This window comes from Girardinichthys multiradiatus, chromosome 6 (genome assembly GCF_021462225.1).
Source record: "Girardinichthys multiradiatus isolate DD_20200921_A chromosome 6, DD_fGirMul_XY1, whole genome shotgun sequence".
NCBI classification, from domain to species: Eukaryota; Metazoa; Chordata; class Actinopteri; order Cyprinodontiformes; family Goodeidae; genus Girardinichthys; species Girardinichthys multiradiatus.
This window is the reverse complement of record NC_061799.1, coordinates 43,358,474-43,378,036: the sequence shown is the minus strand read 5'-3', so window position 1 is coordinate 43,378,036 and position 19,563 is coordinate 43,358,474. Positions and strand designations below refer to the sequence as shown.

Sequence of the window (19,563 nt, the reverse complement as noted above, 5' to 3'; positions counted from 1 at the left end):
TGTGGATGCTCGACAGCTTCTGCCTGATTCAACCACCGCGTCACGCAGACTGACTAAATTTGCTGTTGACATCCGAGAAAGCATCCTCCCAGAGCAGAGGAAGCTGTGGGAAAGATCATGCAAAAATGTTCCTGAACCTAACTTAAAAGCACGTAATGTGCTTGCCTTCCCAGCAACAAGCGCAGCTGGCGAAAGAGACTTTTCATCTGCTAGGTTTGTGATTCAGGAAAGGAGAACGCAGCTTAAGCCAGGGACTGTGGACGATATTCTTTTACTGTACAGCAACCTTAAGAGCAAGGCCTAAATATCAGTGAGTAAACATCATTTTTAATAAAATAAACTGTGACATTAGAATAAAAGCTCTGAGGTATTTTTATGGTCTAAGTCGCTCACTCTAGGTTGTGAGTTTTATTCTTATACTGTCTTTGTTTAATTCAATGTAAAATCCAAAAATCGTGAGAGAAAGAAAAGGTCGTCCATTCGGCTTGTTCTGCGCTGGTCATCTGTGAGCGCAGGGCGCGCTGACGTGAGCATCAGGCGATGGGTTCTACTGCCTCTCTTGTTAAGACAGTTTCCACTGAAGCTACAAAAATAAAGCACTTTGTGACTCGGAACTAAATGAAAAGGTGCGGCTGTGTGTTTACATTGTGATCACGGGTCAGAGCGCTCTGTTACTCATGGGTCCGGGCGGGTCTGGGCTTTTAAATGGGGATAATTGCGGTTAACAGGTCGCGTCTCGGTTCTGAGCCCTACAGGTGCGGGCATATACGGGTTTGAAAAATTGGACCCGTCCAGGACTCTGCCGCATGGTGCCGTGGTCCATCTGCTTCCCAGAAAAGGCGGTAAACACCATAGCAACCAGTGCCTCCATTTTTCCAGGAGGTTCTTCTTCCTACCATGAATTCATCTCCAATTCTTTGAGGAAATAATTTTCTTCTAAAACATTTATTTTCATCCTGAAATGAGTTTTTTTTTCCCCCCGGTTGAACCATGCAGGAAATTCATCACATTAAAAGGTGGAAAAAGCTCAGATAATTCATCATGGTTTCTTTTTTACGTGATATTTTAAAACAGCCGTGTTTTAGAACATTTGAGTTAAATCCAACATTTAAATATCATTTGGATTAAAGGGTACATTCATCAGGGTAAGGTAAAACCTATTTAAGCACAACTGGATTTTTTGTGACTTAAGATGGTATACTGAGGTAATTTTAAACACTATTCTATTGATCTTTCAAAGTTTTGTCTGTTTTTAATCTATTGTTTCATGACGCCGTTTAGAAGAACAATCTCTCTAAACAGGAGCATCTAATAAGGGCTAATGTTTATTAAACTATCGAAGGAAAAACAGTCGTTTATTTTAAAACTGTTTAAAATTTTGTTTGAAGAATGTTTTTTTTTATAAATCACATGGCAGATTGTTGATGAATATCCAGGTCAGAGGTCCAAAATGTACATTTTTTTTGGAAATCACCCACAAGCTCTCCTCCCGTGAGTCTTCCAGCTGTTCCAGAAGCTTTTGTTTGGCATTCCCGTCACATCCGGCCATGATGAACGGCTCTTTGTTTCCCTCCGCTTCCTGTCGGGTTACAGTTTGTTGCACATCTTTGACAAGCATCTCTGTTTCAGATCTGTGAAGGGAGGAAGAAAAAGGACAAAGGGTTACAGCTGGGTACCCGACACCAGAGGAAGAACTTCTGTCTGCTCTGAGCTTTAGGTGGGAATCAGAACCAATATAAACACAGGGGTTACACTTTAGTGATCAGTCCTGCAGACAGCATGATCCTTAACAAGTTACTGTTTAATGAAGCTGCGGGTTGCCATAGTAACACTTCTTATTCATCCAAGTGTTTGTTTGCTGTTAATGAGCAAACCCTGCAGAGGTTTAGACTGTTGGAACACTGGCTTTGCTTTGAAGGGACCCTTTCTGTAAAAAGTTACTTTATTTATTCAGTATTTTCACAGATGAAATCACACAGAACAGAGCTTCAAAATAACACAAAAAGCTTGAATAAAAGAGCGCCGTTGTCTTTATGTTTCAGGCAGAGACCTGTTTGTGTGTATTATCTTCTGTGTTTTGATGGTATGAAATATTAAATAATTAGTAACAACTTATTTATGAACTAATATGAGACGCAGCTTTAAAATCTGTTTCTGCATAAATTAAATAAATGAAAAGGTTTAAAAGCCTGAAGTAAAGGGTGCGTCATTCTGAGGGTTTATTCTTCAGCTCTGTGGTGAAGTGTGTAAAGCTAAATAAATAATATCAAATCTTTGCTCGTTTAAAGTCATAACATGAATCTAGAATTTATTTAAAGAATCACAAAACACATGGAGATGAAAAAAGGCGTCTTAATCCCGCCTTAAAGTGTGTTGGTTAAAGAAGTGCCAAAAATGCATCCAGCCAGAGAACCACCTAATATATGAAAAAGATACAAAATACCATTAAACCCTGAAATAGTGGGTTTTTTACTGCTATGCCATTTTTTAATGTTGGAACTTGATTTTTGTCTTTGCCTCATGCTAACAAGCTGTAAATCTGTGTTAAAGTGGAGATGCTGGAGGAGTTATCTACCAAAGGTAAGATACTTACTGCTCATAACCTCTTAACAGAACCACATCAAAAGAAGCAACTGAATGCTGTTTTCAGACGTATATCATTACTTGGACCCATAAGATGTTGAAGCTCAGTAAAAATGCAGGTTACCATAGTAACATTATTAACTCTTTAGTGTTTTTAACAGAGGCTACAAACACAGGCTTTGTTTTTGTTGGACTGATTTTAGAAAACATCTCTGTAAAAAGCTTAAATAAAACTCTTCACTTTGCTTTCCTTACACTCATTACGGGCATTAATGTTATGTTATTTTGACCTTTTAATATATTTCAAACATTCATTCCAACACAAACAATAAAAAAAACGATTGGCCAAATAGGTATGAAAGTATTGTGGATTTTCTCTGATCCACACTAGATGGTCGCGAATCGAACGATAAGGGAGTTCCTAAGTGGGAGTTTCTTGGGTTTTTTCCCACTTCTCCCCCATTTTTTTCTCTTCAAACCGCACAGATCGGTCAATATATGTTTGGGATCCAAAAGAACCGGCTCTTTTAATTGAGCAGAGATAAAAAAAATGGTTCCCTAAAAGGAGCCGGAGTTCCCATCACTAATCCACACAGGCTCAAATACATACGTGATCATTAATATTTGAGTAAATTCCCCTTTAAGTTGCCCTTTGACCTCACTGTTTTTGTAGCAATCAACAAGCTTCTGGCATCATTCTAACTGGATATTTGAACAGTCCTATCAGAATTGGTAGAGTTTATTGAAATTAAACAGGACCTTGATTTTAGCCTGCTTTATCCATTAAAAAACTAGTTTGGATGTACATTTGGTATTAATGACCTGTGGTACTACTAAATTGTGTGCACCACAGCATGATGCTGCCACCACCGTGGCGCTCTTAACAGGGTTAAGGTTGTGGCCATCCCAGAAACTTAATGTTTACCTGCTTTATCCATACCAAACCCAGTTTGGATGTTTTTAGGATCATCGTTCTGTTGGAACCCCCAACTGTGTCCAAGCTCAGCTAGTTGAAACTTGCAGCACTACAAATGTCCATTAATCACAGAGAAATACATTTCCATAAGCTGTATTATGTATTGAACCCTGGGCTTTCTCTACTTTTTAAATAGCAATGAAAATATACATTTGCTGGATCTCTGAGATCTAAATACTAATCAGTTTGACTTGAAAGGTCTTTATCCCCAGAGTTAATAAGTTAAAACACTTTCAATGTCATCTGTAAGAGAAAACCTCTATATTTTTAGAAATGATCAATCTTTCTTTAATTCCAGATGTCTTTTGAAAATCTCTGTTTCAGATCAAACCCTTGAGGTAAGCTAAAACTACATAAACTGTGAATTATGTGACAGCAGTCTGTTCTCTGGACCGAGAGTAGATCCCCTCTGGTTTCCAGACAAAGCATCTCTTTTTGAAACCTTTGGCTCATTTTTGGCCTCCACAGACCTGCCGTTCTCATGATACAGACCTCCAGCTACAACACGTCTGTCTGTGCAGGTGGACACTACACCAAAAAATGCCCTCTGATAGTTTCTCTACTTTCCTCTGCTACCACTGATCCAGCATTTTCTCTCCTCTACGGTTCACTTACTTTTGGAGAAGGAAATTCTCTTGACTCTTCGACACACCTCAAACGTGTGCTCTTCGTACCAGAGGAAGCTGTCGTCACAGTATCTGTAAAAAGAAACAGAAAATGATGACTCTGACCAGAATGAAGACCTGTGGACATGAGGAGACTAAAGGAGACCTGAGGTCAGGCCCTTTGCTCCACACAGTGTGGTACCAGGCAGGTTACATCGCCAGGTTTCTTTACAGCAGCAGGACTGGTCCCCTCCCCCCTTTGTTGCCATGCCTTCATGTTTGCATCAACCATTGAAAGTTACCATGGTTACAGAAGTTGCTTGTGCTTGATAGAAATTCTCAGTGGTGAATATAGAAAACGTTATCTAAACTTGATCTGAATGCCTTCTAAACTTAAACAATTTGGTCCAAGTGAGGACCACACATCGGCATCCATTATCCATTCCTACAAACCTCGTCTGGCGCTTATTTCAGATTGGGTCGCTGAGGCTACAGGTCCAGAAGGGAAACCCAGACATTCCTCTCCAGCTCCTCATAACCTCTAGAAAAATACTCCATCCAGCGAGTTCTGGTTCTACCTTAGGGTTCCTCCCAGTGGGACATGCGAGGAACCTCCAAAGCAAGTGGTCCAACAAGGATCCTGATCAGATGCCAACACCACTTCAGCAATCTGAAAATGTATGTGTTGAGATCTGCCTCAGCAACCCAGTATGGTGAAGCTCTAAGCCAAGTCCAACCACCAAAAGGAGGAAGCTAATTTTATCTTCTTGTCTTCGGGATTCTTTTCTTTCATTTATGACCCATATCTCATGATCATTGGTGTGGGTTTAAGCTCCTTCTTCACCATGATGGACAAGAGCAAGGCTCTGCACACTGCAGATGATTAAAAATCCTTCTACCCATCTCTCAACATCCTGCAATCACTCACAAACAGAGACAGAGGGACACTTCTGTGGTTTTCCAGTTGAGGACCATGGCCTCAGGCTTTAAAGGACAGGACTCAGATATGAATTCCCAACTGCAGTGCAGTGCTATAAGTAGAGCCGATGGCGGGCACTTCATGAGAAAGGTTTAATTCAGTCAATGCGGACTTGACACTTGAGTTGGGGCAAAAGATTTGAGATTTTACAAAGTTAAACTTTTGCAAGGGTTTCTCTAGAATCTCCGGTCCACTGGCCAATGTCTAGGTCAAACTGTACACCGGTTCTCCTGAGTCCGGGCCTAACCTGTCAATAAACACCACATGCACCAGGTGGGGGTTGGGTTCAGTTGAAACTCACTTGTTTTCTTTGAGTATAATGTTATTTCAGATGACAGTTCTGTTGTTGGCATCATGGTTCCTGTCTATCTAACAGGTTCAATAACTCTATAACATCTGTAAAAACTCTTTAAGCTGCAAACTCATTCCCAGACATAAAATTGTGCCTTTGTATATATGTGTATTTGTTTTAGAAATGTTGAACAACAAACATGTATATTTTTGTCCCTTGTTAAACTCTCTCTGGACAAAGCAAGGACCTTCCTTCTCAGTGGTCTTGGTATTTCCTTTGTGAATTTTACCCTCAAACTGGTGGATTATCCAGGGATCTCTAACCAAGGTTTACCATGACCTGCCGTTATATATTATGTAACGACCTGACCCAGCAGCCTGCAGAAGTGTGATCTTAGAAGAGTGTGAAAACCTTTTCGTGCGCGTCTTCTGGCTGAACGGTCTGCAGAGGCACTGGGAGAAGAACTTGCAAAGCTCGAGGACGCAGGGCTGCAGCTTGAGTTCGGCGACCATCATCGCATTCCTGCTGGGCTCCAACCTCCTCCAGGGACAGCCTCTCAAGAGACAGAGTGAGAGGTCACTTCAATCAGAGATGGGTCTATTCAACACATTCAGATCAGATTGAAAATTTCAAAGTCCTGAGGCCTGAATCTACTCTGCTCCCTCCACACTACTTCACAGTCTGCTAAAACATTTGCTGTCCAATTACAGATTAGAAACCAAAGAGCCAAAAGGTTATCACGCACATTAAAATACAACTGCGAGTCCACTTTAATTAATCTCTGGAAGCTCACAAAGGTATAATTTATTGCACTGCTGCATCAGTGCTTAAATTCAAATCAGAGGAATCTTCATTATAAGAAATAGTGTTTTTTTTTTTTTTACTTCATTGTACCACTAATGGATTAACCATTAATGGTACAAGAGCTCCCAATCAACATGAAAATACTGATTTAAAAAAAAAACCCAGACAAGATGTGAAAAAGTAATTGCCCCCTACATCAAACAACTGCTTGTATAACATTTGCAAGCAACAGCTGATAAGTGGCAGTCTTTTACATCACTGTGGAGGAATTCAGATCATTCAGAAATGTCAAGTCCCATTACCTTTATGTGCAATATGTGAATTATTTGGTGTATTTCTATGAGGTCCTTCATCTTTTACTGAGTTTTAGTCATAAACTGTTTTACTGTTTGTTTTTAATCACCATATGACTGTAATTAGTTAGGCGATATCTTGTATAATGCCCAATACTGTTGTGTGTTTACGTTCAGAATGTTTTATAGTTACAAATAAAGAAAAACGTTGGCTTGCAGCTGTTGCCGTGTGTCAGCGTCTCAATAGGCTGTCAGCAACACGCATTTGCTGTTGGGTCAATGATCAGTTCACTACCCGGCTGGGTCTCAGAAAAATTCAAACCTGTATGTTTGACAGCGACTGAGGTTGGGTCAGTTCCACACGCACACCCCAGTCTTCAACACATCTCACACGCACAGATTTTTGTACCGACTGGCCCTGCAGACTGACCCCAGCAGTGCAGACTGAGGCAGATTACCTTTGACTGGGAATCTGTGTAAAATGTGTCCCCATGTTTAGCTTTGTATTATTTCCAGTGGGTTTTTTTTATAAACTAGAGACCGTGAAGGGTTTTTGACCTGATGTCCTGGACATCTCTGCTTTTCTGTCCCTGTGGCATGCTGCTTATCCCCCATCCACATGTTCTCGTTCCAAGTCTGCTAACCTTCATTCAACATTTACATAACCTTGAGGTAGCCAACAAACATCCAGCATATCTAGGAAAAATTTTAGAGGGGACTTTAAAACCCTGCACTAAATCTCAAATCAGTCACACTAAAACCCTGCACTTTTTTCCTGTAAAGTGAACTGCTGTGTTGGAGCTGACAGATCAGCAGTTGATGGAAACGAGCCGTGGCCCCTTATCGCCGCCTTGTTTGTCTGCTGACATCAACACAGAAGGTGTAGACACATGCAGCCTGCCGCCAAACGCTCATTTTACTGCAAACTAATGAGTCAGTGACAAACTGCACAGAGGGCTGCAGCTCTTGCTTTGTTGCTAGGCAAAATTCACTGGGAAGGAGGAGGCTGGTTGGTTGTGTTTACAGTGGGATGTTACTGCCATCTAGTGGTTCTGCTGGGAAATGTGGACAGAGGGAAGATTTTCTGTTAAATTAACCATAAAATTCTACATATAAACAGTCAAGTCTGGTGTTTCCTAAAATACATCAATAACACTGAAATGCAGAGAATCAATGTAGAGTGAAGTTTTAAAAAATACATTACCAAGATGCTTAAAAAAAGTTGTTTACGCAAAATGGCCATAAAAGCATCACATCCTTGCAATTAGGAGCTAAGAAAGGATGGGATGGGTGTAAAACCAGTTAATTTGCAGATATTTGTTAATTATTCCTCTGTATTAAATCTCTACTGTAAAGGAGGGCAGCACCTTCTGTTGCCATGGCTACCATCTTCAGCTCCGATGATCAAATGCACGAACACACAAACCACACCTCACCCCCCCCCACCCCCACCAGGTTCAAATCAAATCAGCCGCTGTCGGTGAACCCAGAAATGACGGTGAACGGATCTGATGCGATTACCGCTGCTTTTTCAGAGCAGGTCAGCTGTCAGAGTCGAGCAGGGCAGAGCAGTACCATCACGCCACTTAGCTGGCGTACAGCTCTGTGTCTGATGCCTCCAAATTATACTTTTATTTTTATGTCAGAGTCAGGGTCATTTGTCAGTACATTTCATTTTTTTAAGGTGACAACATAGAAAAAGGGACATTTTTATTTTTTGTTAATGGCCCTCAGGGATGTTGCAGTTTACCTCAGCAGACAAAAAAAAGAATTAATGATTCTTAATTTTCAATGAATAGAGATGCTTATGAGATGAAACGTTGGCTGCAGGGCTGGTATGGAGGAAGACAAGCATCTATAAATGCTTCAGGAGAACTTTTGAAGGATTCCTAAGCAGCTGCCTGAAAATCCAACAGGACATTTCTTTCTTCTTCTGACTTGAAAATTAGGAACCTGTGAGAAGCTGTGAGTTATTGTACAAAAACTATAAATTACACTGAATATATATGAACCATGAGCAAGAGAACATTCTGCAGGCCACATATGTATACATGTTTGCTCTTTATTCATCCATCCATCCATTCATTCGACCTGTTGTCCATCATCCATCTATTTATGCATTCACCTGTTGGCCCTCCATCCAACTACTGAAATTTGAGTGTGGAAACAAATAATTTTGACATTAAAAACTGTGGAGAAACCTTGAATTGAAATACTTCCTCTTGTCCTGTCATCCATTCAGTACATCAGTGAAACTATTCTTCCATTTAAATTAACCCCTTCAGTAGCAATCAGTAGTTACCTGGTTTCTCAGTTTCTCTGTCCTTGTTGGGTTCTGTAGTTCTGCTGCTTTGAGTCGTTTCTGTAGGTTCTGTTGGTTGAATGGCTGAAGGTCTTGTGGATGATGTGTGCAGAGATGTTTCACTTGAAGATATTCTCATTTCAACCAGATTCATCACTGCCGAGAGGATAGTTGTGGCTGTAGGAGGTCGGGGTGTGAGCTGAGGCATTACTGGTGCAGCAGTCAGCACCTTAACGGCGGTGGTTGGTCGGTTCATTGTTCTGGCTGCCGTCTGTGTTGCAGTTAGAGTTGATGTCATCACTGCTGCTGCTGTTTTAGCTTGTGTCATCCTGCTCCATAGAGTTGTAAATCCTTGGTTCATCCAGGTGTTTTGTGTTTCTGGTTTTCGAACCGTTGATGGACTTTCTGCAGCGAAACCTGGAGGCATGGAGGATGCCGGATACTGAGGCATGGTGACCGTCTCCGAGGCTGTGACCTTTAATGTTGTTGAAGATGTTCTGCTCAGATGTGGCGAAGCTGAAGAAAGCCGGAGCAAACAATGTAACCATCACATTTTCTATTTTAAATTTATCCTTGTTTAACTGAGAAAGGGCAAATATTCCCAACCACAAAATATCTAAAGAAGATGGACATAGGAAATTATTGTGATTGTTAATCTTCACGTCTTATACTAATAATTTTCATGAGGACACCTTTATAATCCAGATACAACCATGAGGAAAATATGGCAAGATTTAATTTGTTCACTTTGAACGGACGGTCGTTTTTTCCCCAGGGTTGCTTCTTGTTATGAGCTGGAAGCAAAACAAAATACATTCACTTGTTAGCTTGAGTTTTGCATCGCAGTGAATTAATTAACCATTAAAATGAGAAATTTGGGTTGCACAACATATTACAGCAGTCACTTTCCTGGAATTTACCCATTATGCTCCTGGAACCTTCCAGGTACTACCTTGGACTTACTGGGTACTTGCCCACAACTCTCCAGGAACCTTTTTGTGAAACTTCCTTGAAACTAGTTGGGTAATTTAGTTGGCTACACTGGAATTTACATGGTTCTTTCAAGAACCAGACTATATAGTTACTTTACTTGAATTTACCAAGTATTCTATAACTTTCATAAAACGTACTCGTTACTTTCCAGTTCCTTACTGTGTACTTTCAAAAACCTGGGTGTATTTTGAACAGAACTATTACTGCATAAGTTCCATGAAGGTCCAGGAAAGCACCCATTAAGTTCTGGGAAGGTACTCTGTGGGTTCATGAAGGGCAACCAGTAAGTCCTGTAAAGGCTTGTCAGAAAGACTTTCTAAGTTCAGAAACATAATCATTAAGTTCCAGGATCGTACTTGGTAGGTTCCTGGTAGGTCCCATAAAAGTTTCAAGAAACTACCTGGTAAGTTCTAAAAAGTAACCACCTAAGTTCCTGTAAAGTATTTGGTTGATTCTAAGTAACCAGTAAGTACAGTAAAAGTAACCTCTAGGTTCAGGAAGAGCACCTGCATTATGTAGGTAAAGTGACCTTATAATTTATGGGTTTTACATCTCCTTTTAATATTGTGCATATCAAAACTCTGTAACGCCCTCTTTTAGACCTTTAGGTTAATCCCAAACTGGTTTTATGGATTTAAGATTTTTTTGTTTTTTCACAGTAAAGACCACAGCAGGGGTTTTTAAAAGGTTTTAAATCCATTAAACTGGTTTAAACACTGGTCTCCCACTGGCCTGTGTTTTATCACCTGTTCTCTTCTCTGTGTACACCAACAACATTATTCGAAGCTGTGAAGAAAATACTTGTGAAACATACAGATGACATGTCACTGGTGCCTCATTCCACTCACACCACTGAATCCACCAGATACGAGCAGGGGGTGAGCGAGCTGGTCCAGAATCCAGCAGAGGACTCTTTGGTAATAAATGTTTCCAAAACAAAGGAGCTGTGCTGTACTGGCAGAGTAAGACATCAGAGCTTTTTCTTAAACTGTAAGTCCTTTAAATACCTCAGCATAGAACTACACAAGTGCCATTTTCCAGCACGTGAGCCAAATTAACAACAAGGCTCACCAACGTCTTCACCTGCTGAGGAAACTATAATCTTTCCATGTCAGCAAAAACGTTTTAGATTTGATTTACATGTCACTTATTGAATCCATCCTCATATTTTATATATCTCCTCCTGATACAGTTTCATTACAATCCGGTCACCACAGTTACTTTATTGGCTTCTCTTCAGTTTTGTTTTTTTCTTGTTCAAATGTGGGTTAAACTTTTCTCTGCTAAATAACAGCCATTTATTGAGAAACAAATTTCTACAACTTTCAACTTTATAGTCAAATACTGGAAAACTTTTGATAGTAGTCTGATCTGCCAGGGTAAGAATTATCATACCACCGGCCCCCAGGGGGAAACTCACCATGAGCAGTAGAGGAGACTTGGCTGGTCAGGATAGAGCTCATCCCAGATGGAGAGGCATGACTCATATTTATGGGCAGTTGGTGCCATTCTGTGGTTTAAAATTAACATTTGGATCAGAGAGCTGAATAACGTATGGGTTGCTGATCACAGCAGATTCTTAAAGGAGTCTTTTAAAGGTGCAAATGTACTCACCAACAGGAAGGCGAATGGAGGAGATATTAGTCACTTGAAAAGAAGACGGAAAAGTTCAGTAGGTTTCAGTTTATGAACTTATGAGAGCTGTTTTGTTCCAGATTTGTATATTAAATACACTTAAAGCTGTCCTTGTTCTTTGCTAGGGTACGTACAAAAACATGACAGAAGAAACAATTTAAAAAAAAACAGACCTACTAATTATTAATCGATTGATGTCAAATAGTGAAACTGAACATCCGGACTTAAATTAACATTTTAACAACATAAACAACAAATATAAATGATAGGTTGTAGATTTACCGGAGATTTTGTTGCATTTTACCCTCATCATTTGCTAGTTTTTAGTTGAGAAATTGGCACCAGAAATATTCTAATATGCTGAGTTTACAAATGTTTTAATTTCTGAAAAACATTGCTTGAAAGACGGTTAGCATCAGCTGAACAGAAGCGTTAGCAGCAACTGAAGCCAACATGATGCACTTCTGCATTCTAACAATAAACCATCAACAAAATCTTTATAAAACAGTCACCTCAGCGTTATGATACACCATCAAAAAAAAAAAAAAAAAATGTGTTTCATATTCTGTGGTTTTACCCGGCTTTCAGCCAGGAATTGTTTTGGTGCTAGCAAGCTAGCTAGCTGGTATTACTTGACTGTTTCAATGGCGCTTTTTGATAAAGGCCACATGGGTAGTTGCCCTGGGATGGGATTAAAAAAGGGAAGACACAAGCACCAGATCAAAAAAGATCAAGTTGCACTGTCCCTAGAACTTAGATCATGTTCTGCATTTTGATTGGTTGGGGTGGCAGAAGGAAGGGCTCACAGAGGGTGGTATACACACAGGAACTGCATTGCTTAATATATGTTTTTTCAACATTTTTTTCAAATTACTGTTTTTGATTAATTTGTGTCCCTGCCCCCCACCCACCCCCAAAAAATTTGTACATTACCACGTAAGCCCCTTTTATATTCGCATGATGATAGCTTGGTAGGGGGTTTGACAAACAGAAATGTCTCATGGAAGCCAGCTAGCTGCTATGGTTTCACCCACCCTTGCAAAGTAATCTGGAAATGTAAAAAATTCAATTATAATAAAACCAAATCCACATTTTAGTTTGTACCCAAATTAAACTCAGTCCCAACAGTCAGACTGTTTACAGATTTAATTTTGTGATACAACTATAATCTTACTTGCATTAACAATGCTAATGTTAGTATTGTTAGCTGGTTTAGAAAACTCAGGTTTATGCTAGGCAGCTAGCAGCTAAGGTTTGATGACATATTAGGAAGATTCAGAAAAATGACTTAAATTTAGCAGAATTTGTGAAACAGTTTAAACTAGTTTACATTCAGAATCTATAAATACCATAATATATTGGTGATCTTTTTGCTAATATTAGCTATGTTAGCTTGTAAAACTACTACGTATATGTATATGACCAAGTCATCTAGGGTGACCAAGCGTCCCTGAATTCTGGGGACAGTTGCTTACCCCTGAAATGTCCCCGATTGTTGCGTTTCATGAATGAAAATAAAAAATGTTGTGTGGAGACCTTTATTATGGTAGCCACGGGTAGAAAGCGTGAGTGAGCATGTTACGCGCAACAACAGCTGTTCCGGTATCTGGAAGAAGAGCTGCCTTGGACTGGGCTGATCCTGGCAGTAATGAAGGTTTGGTCCGCGATAGGAAACGTTACTAGTGTTGTTAACATTTGCTGTGACCAGGTAAATAAAGAAAAAGGCTTGGATGTGTTTGGTTTTTCTAAAGGTGAAGAACCAAATGTAAATAAACCAAGCTTTTATGAACAAACAGAACAGCAAACAGTAAAAGAAGCGCCAAGGGATTACCTGCAGCTGAGTGAGGAAGAGATCATAAAAAAATGATTAAAAACACTTTTAAGTGCTGCCTGATTTAAGAAAGCTGAGCTTCAACAACATTTTTAGTAATGAGTTGTTTTGTTATTGTATTGTTGTAAAAACACAGACTTTCAGGCTGAGGGGTGTTTGTCTACTCAGTTTGGACACGTGAAAGTTCCTCACAAAAAATAAAGCAGTCTGTAACAGGGAAACTGAATGAGGCAAGAACTGCATGAACTGAGAATGATGAGGAGGGAGAGATAATCACCTGTTTACAGGTGCATTTCTACTGTTAGCTCCAAATAAAATAGATTTTTTTGCTAAATATAGCAATTTTGGCATTTTATCAGCTGAGAAAACTACTCAAATAATTAAAGAATCGTTAATATTTATATTAGGATTACCCTAGTTTCTCATCTAAAAATAACTAACTGTTTGAGGGAATCTGAAACGAAAACCTTATTTTATTATCATTGTTCACTATATTACTTTCTAATGTTTTTGGAGAAGATTCTGACTGTGTCTGTTTTAGACCGGTAAAAGACTTCTAGAAGATAGTCTATTATCCTTGAGTTAAATGGTTAATGTGCAAATAAACTGCAGATGGCAGCATTGCCTTAAGGCAGGTCTAAAGGATTAATTTCATAAAAGAAACTTTTAAGTACATCTGATTTTTCTCCTTAGCTTATTTCTAAGTTTCCAGCTACTGGAAAAATGTTTTTAGTTGCTCTAAGAAACCTGTGTGCGGTCCTTCAACAATAGTCTGGTTGAACAGCGGTGTGATGGAGCCGACATCCCACAACCTGGACACCTCTCTGCCTGGACAAAACGCACAATTAATCAGACAATCTGTTCCATGATTAATCACTACAATAACATCAAAACAATTTAGCTAAAATAAAAAAATAAAAAAAACCAAGAAATTAGAATTAGTCTTCAACAGAATATTGTATAAGGAATATTGTGTAAGGATCATATACAGGGGTTGGACAATGAAACTGAAACACCTGGTTTTAGACCACAATAATTTATTAGTATGGTGTAGGGCCACCTTTTGCAGCCAATACAGCATCAATTCGTCTTGGGAATGACGAATATACAGGGGTTGGACAATGAAACTGAAACACCTGGTTTTAGACCACAATAATTTATTAGTATGGTGTAGGGCCTCCTTTTGCGGCCAATACAGCATCAATTTGTCTTGGGAATGACATATACAAGTCCTGCACAGTGGTCAGAGGGATTTTAAGCCATTCTTCTTGCAGGATAGTGGCCAGGTCACTACGTGATGCTGGTGGAGGAAAACGTTTCCTGACTCGCTCCTCCAAAACACCCCAAAGTGGCTCAATAATATTTAGATCTGGTGACTGTGCAGGCCATGGGAGATGTTCAACTTCACTTTCATGTTCATTAAACCAATCTTTCACCAGTCTTGCTGTGTGTATTGGTGCATTGTCATCCTGATACACGGCACCGCCTTCAGGATACAATGTTTGAACCATTGGATGCACATGGTCCTCAAGAATGGTTCGGTAGTCCTTGGCAGTGACGCGCCCATCTAGCACAAGTATTGGGCCAAGGGAATGCCATGATATGGCAGCCCAAACCAGCACTGATCCACCCCCATGCTTCACTCTGGGCATGCAACAGTCTGGGTGGTACGCTTCTTTGGGGCTTCTCCACACCGTAACTCTCCTAGATGTGGGCAAAACAGTAAAGGTGGACTCATCAGAGAACAAGACATTTTTCACATCTCCTTGCACCATTGAAACCAACGTTTGGCATTGGCATGAGTGACCAAAGGTTTGGCTATAGCAGCCCAGCCATGTATATTGACCCTGTGGAGCTCCCGACGGACAGTTCTGGTGGAAACAGGAGAGTTGAGGTGCACATTTAATTCTGCCGTGATTTGGGCAGCCTTGATTTTATGTTTTTTGGATACAATCCAGGTTAGCACCCGAACATCCCTTTCAGACAGCTTCTTGTGTCCAAAGTTAATCCTGTTGGATGTGGTTCGTCCTTCTTGGTGGTATGCTGACATTACCCTGGATACCGTGGCTCTTGATACATCACAAAGACTTGCTGTCTTGGTCACAGATGCGCCAGCAAGACGTGCACCAACAATTTATCCTCTTTTGAACTCTGGTATATCACCCATAATGTTGTGTGCATTTCAATATTTTGAGCAAAACTGTGCTCTTACCCTGCTAATTGAACCTTCACACTCTGCTCTTACTGGTGCAATGTGCAATCAATGAAGACTGGCTACCAGGCTGGTCCAATTTAGCCATGAAACCTCCCACACTAAGATGACAGGTGTTTCAGTTTCATTGTCCAACCCCTGTATATTTTAACTCCTCATCTTAATTAATTCAAACAATATCCTCTGTGAAAACCTTATTTTTCCATAAACCTTTAAAGCACAGAAACTTTCAAAGGGCAACATGTAAACTAACAGTTTACATCGAGTCAGATTTTTTCTGATCTGGTCTAAATTAAAATCACTGCAGCAGATCTTTACCTACCCATCTTCCCCGCCATCACACAGATGTAAATACAGTCCGAGTTGTTCCTTTGACTGACTGAGACACAGCAGAAGACACGTCATAAATTACAACATATATAAAGTTTGCAGGTATGACTGAATGTTCTGGCAAAGATGCAAATGTTGAATTTTGTTGGGCTCAATATCTTTCCATAATAAACTGAGAAAAAACTTTTTTAGGAGTTTCGAAAGAATTTTATCTGCAAATATTAGTTAATATTAGTAATATTCCCATTGTTCATAACTTCTTTTTATTCTTGTCTTCTTAGAGCTTGGAGTTTAGCATTGGCTTCCGTTTCTCCATCTGTTCTTTAAGAACTGACTGCAGGTTCTCAGCGGGGTTCAGACCTGGGGTATTTCCTGACCACGGGTCCAAAGCTTCAGCATTCTGATCTTTGAGCCACCAAGTTATCACTTTAACCTTGTGACACAGTGCTCCATAATGCTGGAAAGTCCACATATTATCAACCAAGCTCTTGGGAGATGTTTTGATCCCACTCTTTGTTCTCAGCTTACTTCTTTGCATAAGATGCAACACCACTCATGTCCAGATGCACTCACACCCACATTCTGCCACCAGTGTTGCGCAAGCATGTACTCTAATTGTAGATCACACCTCAGGAGGAAATGGTCCTGGAGTTTGTTGAACTCTCTTGGACATCCTGAAGCTGTCCTTACTGCAGCTGAACCTCTCAGCCTGAAGTTCCTGAGAGACCAAGTTCAGCTGCCATATTTTCAGCAACGGTTTCCTGTATATGTGAGCCAGTTTTGATGCAAAACAAGGATGGTTGCACACTTTTCTTTGGGTGTTACCATTGGTGACACAAGTAGACAAGGATGTATTAGCTTATGACAAAAATGTCATAAGCTAATACACAAATAAAGCTCTTTGTGTTTAATCTGTATTAATGTGATCACTTTGCACACTAACAGCTGGACTGTGAACACAAACACTGAAGCTGGAAAATTGGTCAAACAACCACTGCGTCCCTGTAGCAACTGTTTCCAGTGATGGAGATGTTTGGTTTCACCCACCTGATAAAATGGAGGAAGATTTAAACAGCTCATGTAGGTAACTTGTTGAGTTTCCCATCACATCCAAAAGAATAGCTGTAAAGTCTTAGAATATACAGAGAATATACAGGTTCTAATCAGATTCACAGGAAGATCTGGTCGGTACTGTCATGGAGGATGAACATTTCTTACCCGTTAGGTCGTTTGTCTCATTAGTGACACAGTAGCAGAACCGCCTCCTGAACAGGCTACTTTCTAAACTCTTGATGCTGGAAACTACAAGACACAGCAAAATAAAGGAAGTTTAAACAACAGAGTCAATTTCAACAGCATTTTCCCCACTATTTAGGTTTTTGATTCTGCAATAATGAAGAAAACAATTTTTATATCTAAGACAAATTGGTCCAGAGATTTTACTGTAGTTATAACAGTGACACCACTAGGTGGCATTATTTACAAACGTATGAGTCAGGGCCTTCTGTGAACACGAGGATCTACAGGTACTGTAACAAATCTTTCAGAGTTTGTGATGAAGCAGAGGTTTGTAAGGAGATCATATTTACTGTTGTAGACCAACAAGGTGAGTTTATGGAGATCCAGAGAGCTGTAGGAGGTCACGCTGAGCAGAGAGAAGAGCTGCCGAGAACCTGAAAAATGCATTTCTGTATTACCTCATCATCATCACCACCACCGCAGAGTCTGGTCACATTCAAAACTCGAGCAAAAACATTTTTTTCTTTATAAACGCGCACTAATTAAAAATTCATGAGCAGGTTCCTTCAGAAGCTAATCTCAAGCAAAACCTGTTTCTACTGATCTAAGCCAGAGTGGATTACACATTTCAAAACCAGACCAACCAAACCCTCCTCCTTGTCTCAAGGTGGCATTGAAAGGAGCACAGACTACAGTTTGACCTCCGCAGGATGGAAACAGAGCTAGGTGACTGATTTAGAACCCAGCCTGTGGCGATGGACAGTAATGCTACGACAACTTACCAGATTGGCTTGAATTTATTAAAGTATTGACCAGCGGCGTGAGGTCGATGGCAGTGGGGTCGATGATGTTCTCCGCTGGGATTTCTGGGGAGTAAAAGCTGAGAGTGAAGTCACTCTGATATTGGGTTTGACTGCCAGAATCAGCAGAATGAGAATGAGAAAAGTGGGAATTAGAAAGTGGGAATTAGACCCAAGGTGGTAGTTATCTAAATGACACCAGCATGGTACAATGACATTTAATTACATATCAGCTATATATAGCTATATTACTAATATCCTTTGGTATGTTGGAGGTTTTTTTTTCCTTTAAAGGCTCTGAGGAACTTCTGAATATGATGGAGAAGTTGACTTGTGTGTTTTAGCTTTAAGAAAAACAGCTCAGACTAAAAGTATTGAATCATGGCTTTGAAGATGGCTATCTCAGCATCTCAGTAGCTTACAGGCTGCTCTCTCTACCATATCAGGTTATTTCCAAATGAACACTATATGTTTTGGAAAAGCATCCTGTATGTTCAAGTACCTTGTACCCCTTAAGTTCTGTGAACATACATATGAATTCAGAAAATACTTGTCCAAGTTCCTCAAAGTACCTTGAAAGCTCTAAAAGCATGGTGTAACTTCTAGAAAGTATCATGTAAGCTCTAGAAAGTAGTCTACATGTATCAGGAAATTTACCTGTAATTACCTGTGAGCTCCATTAGGTCTTGCTGACCCAATTTTGTATATGTTACAACATCATTATTCATGGAAATTAAATGGTTCCCAGAAATTAAAAAGAAAAAGCCCTTATAATTTGTTGGATAAACATTATAAGTTTTACAAGGGAAACTTTGTAATGAAGTGAGATTGAAATAGAGATGATACCTGAGAAGTCTCTCTTGTGCCTCTCTTCTTGCACCCTGCTTCTTATTTCTGTACATAAAGAAGGATCTCAGTTTTTTTCAATCATCACATTTCTGAAGTAATTTCTATATTACAGATGGTATTTTTGTTGCATCAAACATGAACTCCTGTCATAGCAACATAAAAATATTCTAACACCACCTGTTTCTTTGCACAAATAAAAAAGAATCTACAATGACATGCATTCCTGCTAATTATTATTAAGGAGCAGACGCTTCAGCTGACCAACCTTGCCTGAGGAGCATGAAGAATAAAGTTGCAGAAACACAGATTATAAAACAGAAGCGAGGACGCTGCACAAAACTCCTTAAAACTGCCATGATCCTGCAGAGACCATAAAACACACAGGCTGGATCAGCATGTGGAATAAAAGAAGGTCAAATAAAATGCTAAAAAGCAGCTTTTAACAGCAACTGAACTCATTTGATTTAAAGTTTACTTTTCAACTCTTGGCAGAATTGAAAACATTTCCTCTTACTTTCTGTCCTCAGTTTGAATTTGTCAGTTTTTAATTACACTAAATTATTGCATTTCTCCAGCCTACATTTTCCTAAAGGAAAACCCCCGATATAACAATCTTACCTTGTGTTTCAACTGTGCAGAACTGAACAGGCGGCAGAGTCAAACCTTTCTTGGTGCGTCGCACACACCGGCAATCAGATGAGGATTAAACTTGGCCTGTTTTCTCCCCTCTGAACAGCAACTGTTGGCAGCTTAAAGAGCTCAGCACACAAAAAATACCTTGTGTGGCTGCATGCTGGACACTACCTCCAACAGCTCCCTGTAAAAATATCAGACCTCTGG

At 39.9% G+C, this 19,563-nt stretch overlaps 1 protein-coding gene across 1 annotated transcript; it reads right to left on the bottom strand.

The window, feature by feature from the left end:
* Positions 1 to 1,312: 1,312 nt before the first annotated feature.
* LOC124869437 (HERV-H LTR-associating protein 1) lies at positions 1,313 to 19,346 on the bottom strand. Its single transcript, XM_047367278.1, has 14 exons — positions 19,342 to 19,346; positions 18,721 to 18,768; positions 17,857 to 17,940; positions 17,425 to 17,508; positions 17,054 to 17,137; positions 16,883 to 16,966; positions 15,828 to 15,884; positions 14,041 to 14,121; positions 11,442 to 11,474; positions 11,248 to 11,337; positions 8,835 to 9,350; positions 5,847 to 5,988; positions 4,175 to 4,257; positions 1,313 to 1,631 (listed from the first exon to the last, which is right to left on the bottom strand). The coding sequence occupies exons 6-14, from the start codon at positions 16,938 to 16,940 to the stop codon at positions 1,588 to 1,590; spliced, it is 1,104 nt and encodes a 367-aa protein (XP_047223234.1). The 5' UTR covers positions 16,941 to 16,966; positions 17,054 to 17,137; positions 17,425 to 17,508; positions 17,857 to 17,940; positions 18,721 to 18,768; positions 19,342 to 19,346; the 3' UTR covers positions 1,313 to 1,587.
* Between the last annotated feature and the right edge of the window lie 217 nt (positions 19,347 to 19,563).

Excerpts from the sequence above, each read along its gene's own strand:
- LOC124869437 (XM_047367278.1), bottom strand. The coding sequence starts at position 16,940 with ATGGGAAACTCAACAAGTTACCTACATGAGCTGTTTAAATCTTCCTCC. Across the intron at positions 14,122-15,827 it reads TGTGATGGCGGGGAAGATGG|GCAGAGAGGTGTCCAGGTTG; the intron begins GTAGGTAAAGAT and ends CGTTTTGTCCAG. Across the intron at positions 9,351-11,247 it reads AGTCTCCTCTACTGCTCATG|CTTCGCCACATCTGAGCAGA; the intron begins GTGAGTTTCCCC and ends GGCTTTCTTCAG.